At 37.5% G+C, this 24,385-nt stretch overlaps 1 protein-coding gene across 11 annotated transcripts in view; it reads left to right on the top strand.

Annotated features, from left to right (window-relative positions):
• The window catches only part of PTPRM (protein tyrosine phosphatase receptor type M), a 441,320-nt gene that overhangs the window by 240,164 nt on the left and 176,771 nt on the right, over nucleotides 1-24,385 (top strand). For all 11 annotated transcript variants that reach the window (XM_015618484.3, XM_015618479.3, XM_015618477.3 and 8 more), the window contains exon 12: nucleotides 23,447-23,720. In XM_015618484.3, the coding sequence (XP_015473970.1) occupies nucleotides 23,447-23,720 (274 nt within the window). The remainder of the gene's footprint in view (nucleotides 1-23,446; nucleotides 23,721-24,385) is intronic.

Raw genomic sequence — 24,385 nt, 5'->3', positions numbered from 1 at the left:
AAGCATAAAAATGCAAATATTTTTTCTGTGAGGGCTCTTCAACATCTGTTTGGGGGGGACTCACTCTTCCAAGGCAATACCATTTGTACATTTTACTTCTCCAGGGCAAGTCAACCTAAATTTTAGAAGACTCTGGGGGCCAAATTTTCTGCAAATATCTAAGTTGGTCAGTCCCATATACTCAACCAAGGAATGCTAATTCATTGCAAAGATCTGGCTCACAAACAGGAATGAAGACTGTAATGCTTGGTTACTGCACACATCTGCTATTTATATATTCATCTATGTTAGAAAGAACTTTAGATTGTTTGTCACATTGCATTGTAAAAGGTTCTTGTGACCTCCTCTGAAAAAAGTTGTCCTGGAAGGTTTTAGCTTCAGCAGGAGAACGAAGTTTTCTTTGTTGCACCTATTTCTATTCAGTCTTGCTGTGATAAAGGTCAAGTGTTTCCACTTCTTTTATCTGTTTACGTAAGCAGCAAAATGTTGTCCCCGTAACACCCTCTTCCTGCTATTCTGTGCCACATCCTCAAAAAGCTTTAGTAGTAAACATCCCAAAGGTTTTGGCTCAGATAACACTGGAACTACCTGGAGGTAGCAAGTCTCTGTGAGGAGTAGACTTGGGAAATAAGCAAAATTGAAGAAATGGATGAAAGAAGGTGAGACCATCCTGGTTCTACTCTGTGTAATGATCTGCTTTTCATACTACATTTTTACAGAGTTTGGCTCAGCTGGGTTTGCCCCATTAGACTCTTCGGGACAGTTAATTGCCCATTCAGGCTACCTTTCTACTCTTACAGACCCCACAGGCATTTGGTACTTTCCTTTTCCAGTCAGAAATGAAAGAACAGGATGACCAAATGTGTCAGCTAGCAAATCCCTGTGGATACAATACTTGGCATTAGGGAAGCCAGAGTACTTCCTGCTCTGAGTACGTGGGATCAGTCCAGCAGCATCTGGGGCTGCAAAGCCCAGACAGGATGAGAGGGAGAGAATCACAGCAATTGCCAGGTAGTATAATTTAAAAGGATCATAAAGAAAACATGCAGAAGGAAGCAAATAAACTTTGAATTATGTGAGTTGAAAGCCAAGTGTTCTAGAGTGAAGGCAATCTGTGTACTCTCCATGCATGCCCTTTATCACCTGCGTGCCCAACTTCTTCCATAAATAAGAACTTGCATAAATAAGAACTCTACTAGGAAAATAAACATCTCTACTTGAAGTGCTTAATTTCGAAACATACTTTTTAATCTCTCTTAATACCTTGAAGAAGTAGCATTTATTATACTTCAAAAGGCCATAATAAGATAATAAGTATTTTGCACTACAACTGGAAATTACTGTAGAAATTTCAAACAACATATTATCTAAAGTGATAAGCACTTCTTTCTAGTACCTCATCAGAGGGACACATGAGATTGCCTAAATTTCACAGAAGTGTACATTTCTTTTTGGCTTATCCAGACTTTTAAAGGCACCATGTAAATACTTGGTTCATTGTCACAGCTGGAATGAAGGTTATCTGCACACGGTCCCTGGCATAGGAACAGCATGATTCACAGGAAATCGAAATGGTGTAAAGAAACTTTTGTCAACCCAAGTTTAAGGAGTACTCAATTCTGTATGTGGCTTAGCCATTTCAACAGCACTGAGTGTAATCATTTTTAAATGAATGACAGAGGGCACCTAATTCCTACCCACTGGCAGTAGAAGGATGGAGTGAGTTAATCTGAGGGGGTCACCTTGAAACGCAAAGACTGGTATGTAATGCAGCAGTTCCCCACGGAACCACCCCGTGCTACGTGTGAAGCAGAGGTCACAGTTGCCTTCCCATGCCTGCCACACACATTACAGGGCAGGAGGATTTGTCTTAGGGCCTCATCCTTTCCTTCAGCATGACTGGTGCCGTGAGGATCAGCCTTCCGCATGTCTGGCCATCGTCTCTGCTCTGTCGCTGTGTCTGCTCCCTTCTCGTAGGCTGGCAGCAGGCAGTGTGCCACACAAGTTAGGTCATGCAGCACTCCCATCCGCTTCCATATGAAGAAATGGGGGCATCCAAAGCCTGCGAGAGCTTTTTCAGGATTCTCCAATCTGACAGCCTTCCAGAAAAGCCACTGCCTATCTTTATTCTTGAAATGTACGATCTTAACAAAAATCACTCACTTTGTCTAGAGTTCAGCAGATTTTAATTGTTTCACTGTCAATCAAAAAATCAAAAAAAACCAAAACAAACAACCTAGCAAGCCAGGCAGGCTGTTTGGAAACACATGCAGATATCACTGGAACTCAGAAAGCAGCAGGGTTTCAAACACTCTAAATACAAAAGTTTCAGGATACTTTCCATTATTGCGAAAAGTCCATGGGACACTTGCATTGCTCTTGTGAGTATACTGTAGCCACAGATCTGGGCCTCAAAGTTACAATCCCCTTCCTGAAGTTTCTAATATCTCTGTCTGAGTTTCTCTCTTGCGTAGTGAGAACACACCATTAGTTACTGTGAGTGAATTATGAAGGCAGACATCATGAGTATAATTCTAAATTCAGGATATGTGAGCAAATGAGTTTTGAAATGGGAGAATGCTGATTGTTAGAATAAGAGATGTTAGTCTCTGTGTGGGCAAAACCATGGCAACAGCATATGCCAAAAAAGACATTGCAATATCTGCATTTTTAGCTATGTCCTCTCACAATTCTTGCCTTGCACATTATGTAATGCTAGCATGTTTTTGTAATTTCCTTCTATTCCCAGTGGCATAACATGGTAATACAGTAATGAGAAAAAAGAAACTCCTATGTAGACACAGCTGAGGAGAGAAGTGTCAGAACTGTACGTTTACCAGCAGAATTTGGAAAGCTTCCCAATAAAATGAAATGTGAACTCTGGCCTTTCTAAAGCTCACAGATGAAACAGTCTGGGTATTAGGTGTATTTATGATAAAGAAATGGGCATTTTGAAATAATGTAGCTCTACGTGTTTAAGTAGCATTACTAACTCTCTAATATTCTCGAATGCCATGTTCAAAATAAAGACTTTCAAATTACTGTGAGACTACACGATCTAAAGAGCGTGAAGGAAACTCTTTAATTTGCTTGCTGCCAGCATCCTTCCTATTGCTTAAGGGTCTGTAAACATAAAGGCCTGAATTGTGTGCTGTAGGGTCAGCTCTTTGCAAATCATAGTTTTACAACCTGTAAGGCAGCCAGTAAAGTTGTTTGAGGATGTCTGTGGTAGAGAAGGGATTGGGTTTTATTAATGCCCATAATTGTCACTTCTTTATAGCAACAAGTAAAATTATTTACAGCAGAAGGGTCAATTTCTGTTTCATTGAGGGAACGGTGCGGTAATTGCTTATGCTATAAAAACCCTGTAATTCTTTTTTGTTATGCAGTAGAACTTGTCCTTGGATTTTTTACTGCGACTTGAACTAGAATTTATGGTACCTGTTGCCTGGACATGCATGGTGCAGCTTCACATGTCCTGTTAGCTGGTTCAGAAATTTCCATGGTCCTTTTGCTGTGACTTCTCACATAGTCCCTGGGCAAAATTAGTATTGATTCTTGATTTCTTCAAGTACTAATTTGTCTCACTGAGAACTCAGCATGTAATGACACCTGTCACTTAGCAATTAATAAAAATTAATCCATAATAAGTAAAGCAAGCTAGAGCAATTCAAGAATAAAAGAGGAAAAAAGATTATTCCATATCTCTGAAGGGATTAATTTCAGTTTTATAACTCACTAATACTTTCTCCCAGATTTTGGTTATAATTAACAACTTAAAAATTTGTTGCACTGTTAGGAGGCTCTGCTTTTTTTTTTCTTTAACCTTCCTTCTACATGCTGGCCTTAAGTAGGTTGCAGTGGAGATAATTTCTTTCCAAAATTCCTTATGATAGTCTTCTCTATATCACTTACCTCTCATTCTGACAGCATGTTAGTCGAGTTCATCTACATCAGTTCTTTGTTAAGATCCTTTGAAGCACTGGGTTTTTCCGATCTCCCTCATGAAAGCTGAAGTCCAGCAACAATTCAACCAAGTGAATCATTAACTCTTGGAACTCACACCTGTTTTGCTGGCTCTGTATTGCCAACTTCAGTCAGAATTGATAAAACATGTTTTTCTTAAATCTACTTACTAAAATGAACAGCTCAGTCTCTTAACTATTCAAGGAATAGAACGGGGTCATAATTTTTCATGACCCCTTTGGGAGGGATGGCTGCTCCGTGCTCAGATTAATGTACTTGAGCTCAGACTTCAGGTGTGCATATTTACCAGTGAAATTTTTATGTCCAGTACCATTCTCTTTTGCTGAGGCCAACTGGCTAAAACCAGTCGGTATTCATACTGCAAAGCTCCCAGGCACTAGGATCCCCAAACTGCCATTTGGGAACAAGCCCTGATTCATGTCTGGGAATTTTGGGGAGAGTGGTTAGCTGGCTGGTGCCACAGCCCTGCTGGGAACCTTTCCAGCAATTTAACAGCTTAGATAGCATAAGATTTCATAAATAGCTTAGATGGATTTTAAGCTGCTCAGTGTTAGCAAGTCTGAGCCACCAACCTATTCTCAAGTATCATATGTTTCCAATAAAGCCCCAGAAACCTCTAACTGGAAGTACAAAGTTCCTGAAGCTCCTCTCAGGCAAACGAGACCTGAAGTCCATGTTCTTTTCTCATGTAACACACATTTGGTGTGTTACAGTTTAGATGGACAGCATAAGGAGAGTCTCCATTTGATTAGACAGGTTTCATCATGTACACTCTCCTAGCTCTCTCTGATTTTTCTTGTATTTGTGTTTTCATGCAGCACCAGCCTCAGCAGACCACAGTAATGCTGTACAGATGTTTGGGGTGTGGGAGCAGTATGGTCAAAGTCTCTCATGTTGAAAGCAGTAGTTAACCCCAGCCTCTGATTTCTGCAGACCTGCTAGAGTTGTGAGGTTACTGTAGAAAAAGCTGGTATGAATGTCACATCTCTCCTGAGAGAGCTCAGACACTTGTATCTTAAGCAGATGTAGACCTATACAGTGAAAGCCCAAATAAGATGTATTTTAGCTCTTTAAATGTAAGCACCTACTTCTGTCTTAGTTTAGGAAGTTCCTCTATTAGGGGCATTGATCATTCCGTAGAGACAGTATGAGAGATACAATCATTCCTTCATGTCAGAGTCACCCTCTGGAGTTGTAGAGACATGTTTCTCCCACTGTGTGTCAGGGGCTCAAATGTCCTTCTGGGTGCTTGCCTTGAGAGAAGGAGGTGTTTCATGTAGGGACCACAGTGAAGGAGTTATGAACATCACTGGGAATTACTGCACTGCGTGATTTTTGAAGGAGTACTCAGTTTAACCAAACTCAAGTTCAAATACAGAACAACCAGAACACTCCTTGGAAATGTAAGAAAGAGGTGCTGTTGCTCTGTGCTTACTGAAGTGTGCCAGGGATTTGTTTTCATTTTACTGTGTGCTGTGGAAGGATTGAAGGGGGAGTGTGTGGGCCAGCTACATTTCCCCAGGTGGTTGTTGGACCGGATTATGCGGGGATGTACTTTGTGGAGATGTTTTAAAGTAATTTTCTGACAATGTGCATCACATGTATGTTAGTTAGTAGCTACAGTGCTGAGTGACCCATTCTAAATTCCTGTAAAACTGTGGTTAGGAGTTGTCAGGCAGGCATAACCCATTGCTCTCTCTGGGAGCTTTTACTGTTGACCTTAATGTGCATTATGTATGTTCACTTCCCATATCCTTGTCAATGTGAAATTACCGTAGCTTACCATCTCACTTCAGTTATTTTGTTTTTGAGAAGGTTTGAATCTCATCAGTGTTTTTCCTCTCAAATTCTAGATGCCAAAGTGAGTGTCCCAAGTGAAAAGTATGGTGTCACCTTTGGTATTCATTCACCCGTTTGACTAAATGAGCGCTCAAGTCAGGCTTGCAAGTTGTGCTGCAAACCCTGTCTGCTTGGCCCCTGGTAGTGCTGAGGTCTTGGCAGTGTTGCACATCAATATTTCTGTTCCCTAGCTATGCCATATACTTACTATTTTTTGTGATTCTCAAGATTCAGTTCCTTTTCTTTCATAAGTATTTAAATTAAATATGTAATTTTAAGTGGTTCTTAAGAGCTCTGAAACAGACTGTGATAGAAGTACATGGTCACTTTGCTGTATAGTGATGTACTGAATTATCAACTGAGAGGTGACTCAATGCCTGTTTCATTTATAGATCTAAAATATAAATATAACACATTTTAATCCATTTGACAGTAATGCTGCCTGCAGCATTGGATTGGAACATTGCACAGAAAATACTGAATAGCCTTCAGGATGAGATGCAAAGTTGCCTTTTATGAGCCAATAAGAAGGATGCACATTTTAAGATAAAGGCTCATTTTTGGAAGTAACAGAGGAGAAGAAAGTGTGTGTGGATGGCTTACACTATGACTATCAAAACACAGCATGTCTGTGAAATAGGCAAATAGACTGTACTCAGCAGGTGTGGTTTCCAGAAAAGGTGACAAGCTCTGAGCACCACGTACAAAACGCTGGCAGGAGCACATGTGCCTATGCCTTGTTCTGATCTACCAAGAAATACCAATGTACTGGTGCTACAGCAGTGAGTGTTTTGGCATAAATGATCGTGGAAAACCTGTGTTACATATGGAGGAACCAAGAGAATTCGACTTGTTTTTTAGCTAACCATTTAAGGCTAAGAGAAGAAATGGTTGTTTTCTAAAAATGCTTTGGAGGGCTAAACTTTAGAGAAGGAGAGCAATTTTAGTTCAGAGAGCATGTATATAAACAGCTCAAATATAAATTCTCTAGGCAGTGGTGAATTGAAACAAGTGTATATATCTGTCAGGAAGGTGGTGCTAGTTAAAGTCACACAGCACTATGGCACCAAAAGTACATATTTCAGTGTTCTGTACATGACAACCCCCAGGAGAGCTTTTGTCAAGATTCTCACGTGGATTGGAGTTGTCTGAGTGACAAGGAGCAAAAAGTCAGTGGGATTTTTCTAATAATTTAGGTTGCAACACAGTTGTAATCAGTACCACTTTAATTGCATTTCCATACTGCCATTGACCTTAGGAATTTTTCTTCAGTATTGTGCATTTTGAGCAAGTTTGTATGAGCCCTTTATTCACTAACAAACACTAAGCAGCTGCATAAAAAAAAAAATTTCTGTTGCTAATACTTAAATGTACAGCAGGAGGACTGTGGTTTCCAGAACAAAGTAATTTGGGCCAATTCCTAACTCTCAGTATAAATTTTTGATTTAACTATTCTAAACCATTGAACCATTTGTTCTAAAGCATTTTGATCTCATATTTCAAGCAATCAAATAAATGCTTTTATTTGATACTAAGTAATGTTAAAGGAAAAGAAAAGGATAAAGAGGAGTTCTGCATGGAAAGAGGAAGAAAAGCTATAGATGCACTCCAAGTGAAACACTGTCATTCCCCACACTTGATGCTGAAGTAGTATTCATTTTGCTGAATATTAACATGTAAACTTTCTGTTATTCTGTTCATTTAAGTAGGAAAGGAAATCACTGGCATTTACAACAAGCATCATGACTCTAAAGCATTGCTAAGTAAAAGCTAATCTGCTCAACTGGATTACATTAAATGACACAAAGAAACATTAGAGTCACTTACTGGGCTCTACAACTGAAAGCGGCAGCTCTTTAGTCAGGAGAAGTGTAAAAGCCTCAGCCTAAAACAGCCTCAGAAAGTGGTAGGATAGATGTGTAAAGCATTATAAAAATGTTGAATTTAGGGAGAAAGTACCATGGGGAATTCAGATGAGGACAGATGAATTAACGGCATTCTCACATCCAGAGTTGAAGCTGTTTTCAAGATTAGCCTCGTAGGGTAGTAGAAGCACAAGGCCAAAATCTCATCTGTATTTAACAGTTGTGCTAATCCTGAACTGTGCAGAATCTTTTATCTACAGCCAGATTTCCTGTGGGAAGAGCTGCACAATGTCATGCTGCCAAGGTTTCTGTGCCACCTAATCCTACCAGAGTCATTCCCAGTGCAGGGAGGAGGAAGAGTTATACCTTCACTGACAAAACAGAAGGTCAGCCTTGTATTTATCCACAGAAGTCCTGAAAACTGGGGACGATGCCACAAAAACTGACTTGTTTTCTGTCTGCCTGCATCATTTTGCACTGCTGATTAAAGTGCCCTGCAGAGCTTTTTTGTAGGGAAGAAAGAATGAAAATGAGCACAGTAATCTCCGTTTCCAAATTGCTGGACTGGAACCCACTGCATTTAAGTTGTGAAAAGAGACGATAACATTGAGAGGCGAGAATTCTGTTGTGGTTATTTTTGCTGTAGTCCTGCTCTCCTACAGCAGAGCCAGCAGGAGAAAATGTGCCTGTGCCTTGGGTGCTTAAGTGATAGCACTTGATTCTGCAATTGCAGCTGAAGCAAAGGCATGTGCTGCTTCCCACCGATTTTTCCCATAAAAACAAGGCATCTAGCAGGAGAAAATGGACAAATGAGACCACATCTTAAATGATTGTAGTGGATCTGTTTGAGCTAGTCTCTCCATGTTCCACATTGAATCCCCTCACTGAATAGATTAAAAACTTCATATCCACTGTGAGTGCTTTAATGAGCAGTAAACAGTTTCCAAGCTTTGAATCAAAAAACCTGTTGAAATTGGCTTGTGTATTCAGTCAGCTGCCTCAGCAAATATTTTTCTTCCTGTGCTGTACACAAACCAGCAGATTGCAGAGCATCCTTGGATAAAGGGTGAAAATAAGCATTCTCCCTCTGCTTATAAACTGCTAATTTTAATACATCTATTTTCTTAATTCCCCAGCTCAATTCAGTTGTGAATTTCCAGTCCACAGATTTGTAGATGCAGGATATATTTAGTGTTAACAGTGTTATTAATCCATTAGCTGATCTCCTGCTCTAAATCCTACTTCTTAATTTCTGTGTAATATCCAGGCTCCTTGATCAGTTTGCATGTACATATTAATTCAAATTCATAAATAAAAGCTGTGGAACTGGCCATAGTCATGCCCATGAACATCAGTGTATTTGCAGACTGTTCACACCTCATGGGCACTCTCCAGGGCGTAGTTACATCATTGCAGTAGTCTATTGTTTACTAGAAAACATTGAACTAGAATATCACTTACGTGTAATCTTTATAGTCAGTTTATCTTAATAGAATTATTTTTTTAATTTATAAACCCCTGAAGATATTTCAGCACTCATGCAGATCTTATTGCTGTGATTTGAAATCCAGGAGAGGTATGTTTTTCTTACCTTCTGCAAACTGCATTTTCTACAAATTTGTGGAGAACAGAATGAAAACCACTGCTCTAGGAGGCAGCATCACATATAATATGCATAAATTGTGAGTTGAATACAAGAGACTGAGGAAAAGTGTATCTCTATTATTTATGTATGGATTTAGATCTGAGGGAATGTTCCCATTCCTTAAGGAGATCACATAATTTCTCAAGGTATTTTTTCACTGCTCTTCTGATTTAACTTTGTGTAGCTATTGATTTTCTTCATGGCTATTGAGGAAGAAATCTCTTGTTTGAAAGTGGCTGGATTTCTTTGAAAGTAGGTATTACCGGGTCAGGTTCTTACATGAAGACTGCTGCTTTTTTGTGTAACTCCATTTCTTTTCATTCCTGTAGAGTATTTTGTTGTATCAAATCCAGCTACCTTGAATACTGTAGAATGAAAACAACAGAGTATTTATTTTAAAACAGATGCTTGAATCTCAGAATTATTTAGTGGAAATGACATAACATGTTCATCCCATTTAGATTCAAAGAACTACAATTGCCTCTGTTGGGTGGGAATTGGCCTTCCTGTTTTCTTGAGAATCCCAAGTAAACTGCTCATTCAGCCTCTTGGTAGATCTATTTTCTACCTAATTTGTGAAGACAGGGTAACAGCATGGCATCATATTCTATAATAAGAAAAATACCCAGTCTGTTCCTTCTTTGCCTCCTCTTTGCCTCACATAGCAGGATGGAACCCAGGTGGAATCTGATGGTTTGGGTGCCATCAACAACTTTGCTGGAGCTGCTGTAATGTGTTGTAATCAATCTTTGCATTCCAGCCATAAGCAATTTTCAAGCAGCTGTGAGCTGTTTTTGAGTGTGAGAAAGCTAGGCATACACTTGCAGAAGTGATACTTCTGATTCTGATAAGATGGGCTATGTGATCTTGCAGATTGTTGCATATTGGTTTGCATGTGTTCAGACTCCTGGAATTTTCTTCTGTATCTTCCTCATTGATCTGTACTTCAGTACCATTGTGCATCAGCATTTTCTTCCTCTGTGACAGATTGAAAAGAAAGGAACAGCCAGCCCTGACACGGCTTTCCATTTGGAATATTTCCCTCAGATCCCCTCTAACTTTGTTCGTTTTTAGACTAAATTATTTTAGACAGTTTTGCTTTCTTTAATTTACTTTAAACTGTGGCAAGACTTTACTCCTTTTTCCATGCTTTCCTGTTGTTCTGTAAATTGGCCTTGGCAACCTGAAAACTGGTTAGTTAAATGGTGTAATTTTGCCTTATAAAAGCACTTTGCTTGTTGTACCAAGATACTTTTATCTTGTGTTTATGAACTTACCATTTTTCTGTGTTCTTTTTAAAAAGAAATTAAGCAAAGAACATAAAGCTGATTAAGAAGCTTTGAAATGGTCTTTGGATCGTTTCAAGTATCATAAATGTAAATTCATTGAAAATCTCTTTTCTGGATTAATACCAAAATATATTGCCATAGTTTCAGCAAAATGTGTTGAATTTGAAAACAATGTTAATAGAGACCACAGTTCATCAGACAATGAGAATCTTATTTTATGATCTAATGGCACATTTTAGCCTGCAGTAATAGATAAGATTTCTTAGTTCTTATGATTTGCTACTGAGCATGGGATTTCAAGGTCATATTATTTGATTTGGACTAACTTTGAATCACAGTTGTGCTTGTTTGCAATCTGGTCACATTCTGTTAAGTCTTCGGTAATGCATCTGACTTCACACTCAGGTAAATCAAACTGATGAAAAAAAATGTGTGTGTTAAGAAGTCTTAGAATAACTTACATTCTACTGCTGGTATTTTTTGAAAAAAAACCAAACCAAACCAAAAAAGAGGCTTTCTAAGACGGCATAACCACATCTGAAGTTCGGTTCTGAGAAACTGGTAATTTGACTGAAGAATGCTAGAATAAATTGCTAATTCTTGCCGCCATATAAGGTGATCATTTTGCATACTATATATGATATCCAACCTTTCATTACAATTGCCGTGTCCTTGTGCTTCTTACAAATTTCTAATTACTAAATTATTGCAGTGACATCAAAGTAAAACTACTCAGATAAAGAAATCTTTAAATTAGTTAAGTAAAAAAAAAATCAGCAGCAAAAGTCTTTCATCTTGACCTAATTTACTTGAAATTCTATGCCTGATGTGAAGATTAATAACAGGTGGCCTTTTAGGGAGCACTCAGCTTGAGTCTAATGTTCTAGTTGTTCTTTTATTATCCCAAACATCTATAACTAAAGGATTTTTTCACCGTGCCCTTTGTTCACAATATGGGACTGTAATTGAGTTCATATTTCTCGCCCAACCTTTCAGCTGTAATTAATATTTTATTATATCAGATTTTATCACTAAATAGCCTAGCAGCAGGGTATTGAGCCACACACACGCTCCCACACACGCATACACACACAAAAGCCATAGTGACTTATTGATGCCAAGCAAGTTCCATGTAATGAGTTATGGTTGAGAGAATACAAAATAAATTCATGGTACCCAGCTAATATTCCAAAGCAATTTAGAACTGATCTTATCTTGATCAAGCCAGGACAAAGAGAAATTAAAGTTACAAGACTGAAATATTCAGTGTTGTGTTATTAAATCAGACAAGTGGCATCTAACAAAAATGGTCTGTGCAAGACCAGCTATTAACTGTTTTCATTATTATATTTTATGAGCAAGACCAGTTTAGGTCATACACTCTTTGTACTAAGAGTTACGCACTGTCCTCTGATCTCTGCTAAGCACAAACACCTCCACAGCATGACAAATGTAGAAATCTGAATATCTAAGTTGTTTTGCTATTTGTCCTTTAAACTGGGATAAACCAAAATGATTTCTTTGCACTGCACTCTGTACCAAGGGGGTGGTGGGTGTTACTCTAAGCTATTCTGATGGAAGTAAGATGTTTTTAATACAGATTTTTAAATATAGAATAAGTTTTACCACATAAATATCTGTAAATATTGGAGAGAAATGTTTCATAAACCTAGATAACTTTGATGATCGGTGGTTTTCATTATAAAAACTTCCCACATAACTCGTGACTGGCTGGCATCCAGCAGGATTTTACACAGAAATCTCCCTCCCCCTCTACCTCTCCCTCTCCCTCTCCATCTCTCCCTTTTTTCCACTGCATCCCTCTTTCTCCCCACCTCTCTCTCAGCCTCTTCCTTCTTCCCTCACTGCTTTGAATAGGTGATTACCGGAAGAAAGTACTCAAATTAAGAATAGATCTCTAGCAAGATAGTATAGAACGAGCTCTGCACTTGAAGTGGTTCCTTCATTGTTTGTTAACAGCAAAAATAGCTTCTTGAAATCTATACCTGCAACTTTCTTTTAAAATTAGTTTTAGTTGTTTGTACACAACGAAGTTGCTTAGAGAATGAGTAGGCCCTTCTTCCCCAAGGGAGGGCTCTGTTGCAAAGACGAAGAGGAGCTAAGCCTCCTCACGTGGTCAGGAGAGGAGCTGCAGTGTGTTTCTGGCTACAGAAAAGTGCAGCCTTGCTGTGGTTGGAAGGATGGCCTAGGAGATCAAGCCCTGGGGATCAGTGCAGATGAGAGCACAGTTTTATTTCTGGTGGGGTTAGGGACAATCCATTCAGCTTTCTGCACGTCAATAAATGATGCTTTCTTCATTCCTGTATCTTAGGTTAAAATAAATGGAAATACTCTAAAGAAAAAGACGAAAAGATACCTATATATGATTGTAAACAACTTGGAAATGGTGAGGAGTGGCATAATAAGCAGCTGAATGTATAACTCACTCTCTGAAAATTATTTATTTATTTTCTATTCAGCTTTTCCAAGTTGACCACCAGAAGATCTCAGAATAGTGGCTTTGTGGACTATTTTGTGGAATTAGTAATCCCATAATCTCTTTGTAGTTGTCATTCATTTTAAAGGCAAGCTGTGAGAAGACCATAAAGAATGTAGGAGGCATCTCTGTTTTGCACTGCTTGGTAATGAAGTCGATCTGAAAGCCCTGGAGGATCTGAAGCTTTAGGTTAGTTCAGTTTAGACCAGCATCATTTAAGTTAGTGACATTGCTGCTTGGGTTTAAATTAAGAGCATAAAGCCTTGTGGAGTGAGATCAATAGTATCTGGTTCCTAGAGGGACTGAGTCATTACTCAGTAGGAATAAAACTTCACTGGTAAAATGAAGAAAGGGAGTATTCCTTGTCTTCTGTGTGCTATATTACATGTCCAAGATCTGAATTAAACTTTTTTACTCATAAATAAGTTAAAGTTTACACCTGATTTTTTTTCCTGGTTTCCTAAGAAAAACAGTCTTAAGTATCATCCTGTTCATCTGCCTGTATGTTCTTTCCCTCATTAATATAGGACCTCTTGGAAATTTTCAAGCAATAATTTGAATGTTGCAGAAATAGTAAGTTTCTCACATACTCTGGAATCTCTGTGAAAGACCCAGACTAGCACCTGAAGGGTTAGAGTATGAGTTAGTTCATTTCATGTGGTCCATCAGCAGAGATCTTCAATTCTCACACCATCAAGCCATACCAAGCAGCCCAGAAGCAGCCACAGCATGTGTCACCTCTTTTCCAGCCAGTGTTTGGGAGATACTAAAAGGAGATGAACATACTGAGGGTGGGAGCTGGGTATCACGGGTGACATGTGGAGCAGAGATGGGATTACAGCAGTCTGGATTTCTCGCAGGAAAACTTGTAGTGTCTTAGTCTATTTATAAGGCTTCGAAGCATCTTCTATTTCAAATGGCCTTTTTAAATAGTACCTGGTCAATGTAAATGGGTTGTTTAACATGAAAGAGCTGTCAGCAGAGATGTTTTATTGTTGCCAAAAAGTTAATGGTGATATACCTATCAAAAAGATGATAAGCTTGCGTCTACCGGAGTTATTTAAGTACGAAGCCAAGCATCAGTTGGTAGAGAAATTTAAAAAAATACTCAGTAGATCATAGTGAGTGTAAAGACATCTTGTAGGCAGTCATTCTTGGATAACAATTCCCCCCCTCAGTTTTATAAAAGGACATAATATGATGTCTTAACTCCTATGAAATAAAATAATTTTATAAATTATGCACAATTTGTTTGTAAAAGGTATTTGATTTCATAATATAGCTATGAAATCAAGCACCTTTTCCAAACATACTGCATGTAATTTATAAAAAAGTAGCTGGGTGCAAGTTGTTAAAAATGCTTTGTTTTAAAGTGTATCTGTATTAGATAGACTTCATTTCTATTTCATCTTTCCTACTGCTACTTTTTATTTTCACTTCTTATTTACCAGATAGGATGATACACGTCAAGTTGTTTTCAATACATTATCTGTTATTTTCTTCTTTTATTCTCTACATTCCTACCTTGTGTAAGCTTCAGTATTCTTGAATATTTCAATCTTTTCCTAGTTTCGTTTTGTCTTTTTTTTCCCCTCTCTTTTCATATGCACAATTTCTTGTGTGCAGCATTCCTTTTTTTTCTGTGGGAAAAAAACCAAACTAAATCAAACCAAAATAAAACAACACACAAAAAAAAAAAAACAAAACAACTGCCCAACCAAACAAAAAAACCTAAAAACACCCAAAAGGGAAAGGAAAAACCACCACCACCAAAATACGTTGCCAGGTCTCTGGTGCCCCTATTAGTTTGTCACTTGCAGCCTGTATTTTGAAGATTGATCTCATTGATGCTGTATGGGGCAGATTATTAACCCATAATAATTAAAAACTTCCCCTACAAAATAAAAAATTGACCTATATGATTACCTTGTTGAAGAAAGGTAGAATTACGTGGTTATTTCTAAGTATGCAGAATTGCTAGTACATCAGATGGATCACATCAGTACAGAGCAGTACTCAGCCCCTGGGAGAGTAGGGGTGGGGAAACTCTATTAGACAATTAAGGAATTTCAGGTGTAGCAATATACATAACAGCTGTGAATATGTTCGTGCCCATAACAGCCTGACATCTTTGTTACCCTGTTTGTGGTAATTATGACAGTCACTCTTGTAGACCAGTGCAGTAATAACATTCCTAAGTCCTAGTTGGGCACCAGTATTTCAGTAATTACAAGTAATTAACCATGGGGTGGTATAACCAGGGAGAAAAAAAATATAATTTAATCAATATTTATCAAGGATTAGGGAGGTTGGGAGCATTGTGAGGACAGTTTTGATCCCCTTGCCAGTTCACAAATCTTAGTTAACAACAGAGCAGTCTCTTGTGCCACAATAATTGTTCGTTGGGAAAATGATTCTTATAAATTTTAACATGCTGTTTCAATAGTAAATTAATACTTCTTTTGAATAGATGTAGGTTGGCATAAGTATTGAATTTATTGATTTTTTGTGAAGGATGAATGGGACAAAGTTAAAACTGCAGTCCATCAGCAGACTATATGTTGTAAAACCAAGTACAGATTATCTACTGCCACAATCTTTATTGTCCTGCTAAATAGAAAAGTATTGCAAACTGAAATCCTTATAAGATTTTTCACTCTCTCCTTCTCTGCTAACAAAACGAAGCTGCATTTTGGGTTGTCATTTGTGTTAACTGAATCTGAAGGCAGAAACATTTCAGAAAGGTTTTATGTATGGTGTTATGGTTGCCTGCAATTACAAGGCTGAAGATGTGCTGGACACTCTCTGCCCCTGACAAGTGTGCTTATATTCTCTAAAACAATTAATCTCTCTACTAGGAAATAAGACAGAAAGTTGAACACCCAGTGTTATCAGGACTAGGTGGCAGCCATCTGCCCACTGGAAAGTGGAAGGAGCATGCATCATTGTCTCCTTTTCCTTGAAGATTTTCTTCATACAATTTTTTGAGCTAAAGCTCTAATGTGTCCCTTGAATCCTAGGGAGTCCAGATTTTCAAAAGAGAAATTTTTCTTCTGCTTCTGGAAAAAAATAATTTGAATGTATTATGTACTTATGGTGGCCATTAAATTAGCATTTTCAGAGCCTGTCTTTTCTGCAATTAAGATATTATGTAGCAAATGTTTTCCTTCTAAAGGGAATTGAACCCCTTGTCATATCCTCCCCTGGTGACTGTCCTTGGAGGAAAGAACAAGTAAAATATCTTTAACTTCCAGTGACATAATGCTTTCCATTGGAAAAATTGTCAGGATTTCCTGTATAAAACCATAGGAATGCTAAGGAGAGATTTGCTTGGATGTATTTTTCCCAGAAAATCTCCTTTGTAAATGCTGACTTTTAAGTCTTTGAGACCATCCATACAAAAGAGTTGGGCAGTCACAAAGCAGCTTAGGAGTTTTACATTAAAAACCAGATACTGTTCCCCAGTGGACTTGGGTCTGTGAAGATAAAGCTTATTACGACACCTGAGAGTTTACATTTGGCACTATCTCTGGGGACTGAACCTAAGCTGTCTTATCTCCTCCTTTACAGCCATTTAGGTATTTCTGCTGTGATTGATCTGAGAAATAGGGCTCCTTGCATGACAATGGAGGTGTTGTATAATATTAGTCTCTCTTGTGTTCATGACAGGTCTGATGCAAAAAGATTTCTTGAATTTGATTTTTCCCCATGGGCTGAAAATTTCAGGTGCCAGTAATAGTATTTCCTGAGAATGAAGACAGGCCTTGCCTTGGAAAATCTCACCAGACTTATCTCTTGACCTGCAAAGGTAGTAAATAAAGCCAGGTGTGAAAGTAGAATTATTCCATTCAAGTTTGAACAAGCTGCCACCACAAAGTATTTATTTCCTTAGCACCTTTCCTACGTTTGTGAGGTTACAACTGTTCCACAGAGTTAGAAACCTGCCAAAAACTGTGAAGCTTTTGTTTACATGGAACTTTCTAGCTTCAAGATGCAAACAAAAAGTTGCAAGGATTTAAGACTCATTTTACTCCAAAAAGCTGTAAGGATTTAAGATTCCCTCTGCTCACCCAAAGAAACAGTCAATACACCTCTAGCACTGGCACATCAAGTGCTTAAATGGGAACCATGGCAAGAATTTTGATGATTATGTGTTGTGCAAATATTTTTTGCATAAATCACTTTTTCCCCCATGTATAAATTACATATTAGTGTATGATTTTAAAAATACTTGTTGGCATTGTTGTTGCCATTGGTACACCAACATCAGTTTAGAGGTTTTGTTTAGTCTGCTTGTTTTTCTTCACTCTAAGTTCTGTATTTTCATATCTGAACATTACATTCCTACAAGGGATTGTTTTTTTAGCTTCTTCACCGTTTTTTTAGAAGTGGGCAATGCTGTATTAAATGTTTATTGTATAAAGCCCACAAAATCTGATCTCCCGAATAAAACATCCCTGAAATAGAGGCAGCTACCTTAAAGAGTCTTCTCCATTATTAGTAGGTATACTCATTTGTCCTGCTGATAATCAAAAACTCTCTGGTCTGACCTCTAGTCCACAGTTGAACCATGTGTGCTTCCCCTTTGATAAAATATGCAAAGTGGTCACAGGGACAGTGGCCAGCAGGACAGGACTGCTATTCATCTGGTTCTGTGGCACTGAATCTGTTCTGGAAATGACTGCACACAGAATAGATTTTATTCACTGTATATTAGGTGTTGCTAGAACTTCTGACCCACTGGAAAAACCTGTGTAGCTGTGATGGTGAGACACCTGATAAATTAGGGGTTGTTCATCACCTCTGTTTAACCCACCTATAATAAATATAAATGCTCATGCACAGTAGGAGAGTTAGTGGCAATTTCTTGTAGCCTATTTCTATTTGCCTGCTAGCCATAAATTATTAATTCCTGTCCTTTAAAAGGTAATTTCCCTCTTCCATTTCAAGATACATTACATATGTATAATTACATATCATTTCTAGAACTGTAAAATTTTGAGTTAAAGGATGAATTGCAAGAATCTAGTGCAATATAAGGGCATGGAGAAATAGATATGTATCTCCAACATTAATCCATATAAATATTACGTGACCATGTCAGAGACAACTGATCACAGAGGTGAAGTTATTTTGCATATTATATAGAAAAAACTGTCCAAAGGCTGTAGTCTTTTCAAGAAGCAATGTTAGGCAATAAACTTGCACAACACATGATAAACAAATATTTATGAAGTTCTAGATGCATAACATAAACAAAACAACCATTATATTTTAAAAATCTTAATGGCAGTACAATAGAAGAATTTTCAAGGTCTACAGAAGTTTTGCTGACACTGCAGGGACCTTGAGACTCTTATGGTTTGAGCAGTCAGGTTCTTCATGAACTTAGAACTGAGATAACAGGGTGGGGTTTGGGTTTCTTAATTTTGCCTTCTGTTAGAACTGGTATTTTAGTAGAAGAACGTGGTAAAGTGATTCTAGCATGCAGGTAAATAGGGCTGTGGGAATGAGTAACTGAAGTAATGGTCATTATGTAGATTAAGGGTTATTCTGTTGTTTGAATCTGTAAGCATTAAAACAAAGCAAGCATGCAAGTCAAAATACAGAAATAGATCTATAAAAACGTACCAGTTTTGTATATTTCTAATAAAGCATGAACTTATATCAGTGAGCAGAAAACTTCAAATTAGACTCAAGAATGTCACCATAACAGTCTGCAAAGGTAGCCCAACAGTTAACACAGATAATCAGGGCACTCTTAGTGGACCTTAAGAGTTTTACAGGCTTTGTACATTTCCTAGGGGGAAAAAGAAAAAAAAAAAGAAGGATAGTAAGAATTTGAAGAGGTTTTAAACAGTTGAAGCAGGCCACATGGAATAAGGAAGTTTCTTGTTCTCATTTTACAACTGGATTTCTGAAGCCCATAATAGTTGATTGACTTGCCTGGGATCACACACAGCAGTTGTGTTAGGACTAGTAAATAAATTCAGATAGTCTTTGTCTAGATACAGTTCTTAGGCCATCTCCCTTCTGTAAAATTAATTCTGAAAAATTCTTTAATGCTTCAGTTATGTAAAGCATCAAAACTGTTTTAGAGAAACAAAACAGAGCTGACAGTTCGATAATAAAGCAATCAAGCTTGTTTTCCCTTTGTTTGTAATTTAGAATTAGGTGTAATTATAGATTAATAGGTTTCAATAAATGTCTAGATTGTACATGTTAAGGACTCCTGTATGAAGAATTCTGAAGTCCATGTTTGCATCCAATAGGTCCTTCTCGGAAAGTTATTTCGTAACTTTGAATGAGACTTTGATTAAATAAATTTAATTTACAGCATTCCAGTAATGTGGAATAATGTCCCTATTCAGGAGGTTACCAAAACCCATCATTTCATGTAGTTAAGACTAGATATATACTTAATTCTTTTTTGAAATTGCCATTTGTCTAAGGATTCTGAGCATCTTTTATTACTGTGCTAATATGTTTTCTTTCTGCTTTCATGTCTCTTTTTCAACTCTGAAAAAGATTTGCATATTTATCAGACATTGATACACCACTCCAATTTAAGCAATCCAAATTCAATAAATATCTGAGAGACCTGCTATCTCCAAATTCTAACAAAAATTAAACTGTTGTGTTCAGATCTGTGTCTTTGCGTAATCATATAAATTTAGAACTTGTTTGGAATTGTTAGAATAAAAAGCAGTGTAAAAATATAATTTTTTTTTTAATTTTTCCATATATCTGTTTTAATCACCAAATTTAAAGCATTTAAATCTAAAGTTAAACATAACTGCCATGTGTTCCTTTCTCAATGCAACAGCAAACTTCAGTCTGTATAAAAACAAATCTTGTATTTAATTTCCAAGGCACTGAAATTCTGTAGTAGAACTGTGTAACGTGAATTGCACTTAAATTACGTTTCTTTCCTTCAGAAAAATCAGTCTAAATGCTACTGATATGTTTTTGGCACATTTCACTGTAGTGTAGAACTTATTTTCTGGATTACAGATAGGAAGACTTTATTCTCTGAAATGTAGAGGTGTGGAAAAGGAGTAATTCAGCTTCAAACAGGAAATCTGATGGATACCCAAGAGGAATAATACAGTCGTGGCACAGTGTTAGCTCAATTCACTGAGCTTGAACCCTTTTTCAGAGGTTCAAGCTCTAGGCAGTCCAGCTGTTACATATTAAAGAAAGCAATATTAATTGTAAGAACTAGAGAAAGCTTTTGGATTATAATTGTAATTGGGGTAATTTTGTAAAATTCATTAGAATGATCTCATTTGAAAAAATGTAAAAAGTAAATTCAGGTAAAATTCTGTCAGGTTTCCATTGACCTGGGTACTCATAATGTGTTAATTTACATCAGAGAAACAGCAGTGTGTGGAAATTGGCCAGCAGATAGGATTTAGTTATTTTTCATTAGCATTTGGACTTTGATGAAGGGGAACAGAAAAGAGTTGTTTGACCTTTCAGTGCTTAAATTATTAAAGAGCAAATAGATTTGAGGTCTAGATGCTTGCAAATCTAATTTGTCTTGTGGAGTCAGGATTAAAAGACATTTTGAGTTTGAAATTGCTCCAGTTGACTTACTTCTTTCTTTAAAGTATCTGAAAATGAGTAGACGGCAGGCATCTGAGAGGTACACAAGGAGTAGTGCATGTAGAATTTACCACAGGGAAAGAACCATTTTAATGACAGATTTGTTTCTAAAACAGCTGCTGTCTGTAGCTTTAATCACTGAGTGACGAAATGAAGAGAATCCTCATTTCAGCCAGTACTGAAACAGGTCATATTACCTTATCTGGTCTGAAGTCCCTCTTATATTCATGCTTGTTACAAGAAGTAACTTAGTTTACTATCTGTCATTCTTTAGTGAAACTGTGGGATTCTTACATTTGCTGCAGTGTTAGGCAAGCATATCCAGCTTCACTGTCTTGCAAGGATAAATGTTTACATCACCTATTTGTTTCCTATACTCCATTTAAGTTTACAAATGGTATTTATAGTAAATTCACTGCAAATTAATAGAGGAGGCAATGTGCTGTTTTCAAAGTAGCTTAGAATCCCATGTCTAAGGAACTCTTATTTTGTTCTAGAAAATTAATTGTGAAAATCATGTCAAAATTTGATTTGTAAGAAAAAACCCAAGATTTTAATGTAGATATTCCATGGCTAGTTTTTTTGCAAATCAGTTCCCACAGGATCAAAGAATGATTGCTGTGGGTTGACCTTCATTTACTACTCAGCATGGAATTAATCAACTAATGAAAATCTTTCTGTTTGTTATGAAGACTTCGTTGCACAGAGCTGCAAAATGTACAGGCAGAGACCTTCAAGTGAACCCTCAAGACATTTCTGTGTCCTTGGCTGTACTAAATTTATTCATGGTTAGATTTCTGTATGAAGTTCAGCATTAAACTAAAACGTTTAAATTTGGGTATCCACTTCTAGTTGACTACATGTGAGCTTTGTATTTCGTTACTGTTATCAGTGGAGCCTGAGAAGCAATTAGTTTGACCCAAAAGTAGACACCTTCTTTCTGATCAGTTCTCTGAGAATTGTAGGAGTGCAGACATCTTCATGAAAGCAAATAGGTTTGAGTGTGTTCACATTAAACTAAAGCTCCACAATGTTGAAAGTCTTAAGACAGAAGAAGAGGTATTGATTGCATTCTCAGAGTTAACTTTCTGGGCATTTTTTTGTGAGCAGAGAAGTTCAGCATCTCCTGCTGAAGATGCTAGATCTTAAAAATCATCAGAGTCTGTGGCACATAATCAGTAAGTCTGGTAAAAAAACCACTAAGATGATCAATAAAATTGGCTTTTTCTGCCCCTTGGTGATACTAGACTATGAAGACTCAGAAGACCTTAAATGGTGGTGTCATAAAATTATGGAGGGGTTTGGGCTGGAAGAGACCTTTAAAGATCATCTAGTCCAACCCCCTGAAATGGTCAAGGGACACCTTCCCCTAGACCAGGTTTCTTAAAGCACCATCCCTCCTGTCACTGGACAGTTCATCCCTTTATTTCTAAACCAGGTGTGCCTTCAGAAGGGAAGTAGCCACATAGCTATGTAGGCATATGACTAAGCCAATAAACCCTGTTGGGTCCAGACTGAGGTGGTTCTGCAAAAGTTCAGCCCATGTGTACTTTGGGCAGAATCTTCTGTACACATAATTCTCTACCTACAGATGACGGAAGAGTAACATGTCAGGAGACTCTGTGGATATTTATTTTTTAAGAAAGCTCCTATGCAGGGATTGCTGGTTTTTATGAACTGTCAACTGGAAAGATTATAAATTGTTAGTGGATGTAGATGATACGCAAAAATGTGGACACGTTGCCACTTTGACATCAATTATCCAGATTGACTTCTTTGCTGGGATTCAAGATTCCAGGAGACAAATACTGATTAAAAACCACTGGTCCCCAGTGAAGCAATAAATTTGTAAGTCAGTCCTCTTTAGAGACACGGACTTCCCACATCACGAATTTAAAAGCACTGACTCAGTCTTTTAGAGCAACTGCAAGGGTATAATGATTACACTGTTTGCATATACAGCAGAAATGGCAATTTCATTGTTCCTGTCTGAATCTCCATAGCACCTTTACAGTGGAGAGGGATGGACTGTTCTCTGTAGGTCCCAGTACAGCAGAGACTGCAAGTGCAAACTGACTTGCCTTGCAGAATGCAGAAACTGAAAAATACAGTTACCTATAAGATGTGTAAAAGTGCTTTGCTGAGTGATAATAATTTCCATCAAAAAGTGTTTTATACTTGCTCAGCAATAGTGAATGTGTCACTGAAATTTTACATTGTGCTGTTATAAATACTTCTAAAGTCAACAGTTGAGCAAACACTGGTCCCTGTCTCTGTAATTTGTCTTAATTTTTATCTTAGTACTAATTTAATTTCATTTAGGTAAGATAAACAGGCTAGAGCAAGGACTCTATAGCTTTATATTTGCTTTAGTGAACAAAATAATACTTAATTTTACCTTTTAGCACTGATTAAGTACACCTTTTCTGTACAAGAGTTTGAAGAAAATGTCCTTTGCATTTGCTTTTGTGAAAAGCCGTGGTGCAAATGGTTAATTTTGTTTTTCCAGAAAAAAAATGAATATGAAAGCATGAATCCATTCCACAAAATTATGCACCTGAATATTAAAATGTCATTTTCTTCCTGTGTTCTTTGCTTTTAACAGTTCTTTTGTTCCAGTAAATATTGGTAGGCTGTTATGGATGGTGGGATGGTTTGACTACCCAAATTTTAAAATAACCACTGTTTCTTTCGTTCTTTTCTTTCACTCTCTTAGTGTCTATCAAATCGTTGTTGAGGAAGAGCGCCCACGGAGGACCAAAAAGACAACTGAAATCCTGAAATGCTACCCAGTGCCCATTCATTTCCAGAATGCCTCACTCTTGAATTCCCAGTACTACTTTGCTGCAGAGATTCCAGCCAATAATTTACTAGCTGCTCAGCCTTTTACTATTGGTGATAACAAAACCTACAGTGGTTTTTGGAATACTCCTCTTCTTCCTCATAAGAGCTACAGCATCTATTTTCAAGCTGCTAGCAGAGCCAATGGGGTAGGTCTTTCAATAGGCATGGTTTTATACAGTGTTTGTGTGTAAATAAATGATTGGCATCAACTAGCAGGATGCCCAATTTATTTGCTAATGAGAAAATGAAGTAACCGTGAAATTTAACACACAGTGTTTAAAAAATAGCAGTTTTCCTAACACAATATTGCTTAGTGATTAAAGGTTACAGGAAAGAGGAGGGGAAAACCACATTTTGTCAGTAGTGAGCAGGCAAAGAAGCATGTTGCCATTCTGTCTTACTAGCTAAAAGTCCAGTGGCTGTGTTTGATGGGCTTTTTTCCTTCCTTCTTGTTTTTTTCTTGTTTAGAACAAGAAAATGTTGTGATTTCTTTCGTTATATTTAAGCCAAACATGATTGCAGTTTTTAGCACATCTCTCTTGGCATGTCCAGTCCTGTTACCTTAGTTTGTAACATCTTGATCTTCCTTTTTCTGATTTGGTTCCCCTGATTGAATTTGAAATCCCTTTCTTTTTTTTTTTTTTTTTTTTTTTTTTTTTTTTTTTTTTGTCCCTTTCTGCAAACAAATTAAAAGGAAAAGGAAGTAGATGGAACTGAAATGAAAAGTGTTTAAAAAGATCCTCACAGATCATGTTTCATCAGGCTAATTCTTCCTGGAATTGTTTTTCATTTCCTGGACAGACCTACCCAG

This window comes from Parus major, chromosome 2, assembly GCF_001522545.3.
Source record: "Parus major isolate Abel chromosome 2, Parus_major1.1, whole genome shotgun sequence".
In the NCBI taxonomy this organism is placed as follows: Eukaryota; Metazoa; Chordata; class Aves; order Passeriformes; family Paridae; genus Parus; species Parus major.
This window is presented reverse-complemented; position numbering and strand designations above follow the sequence as displayed.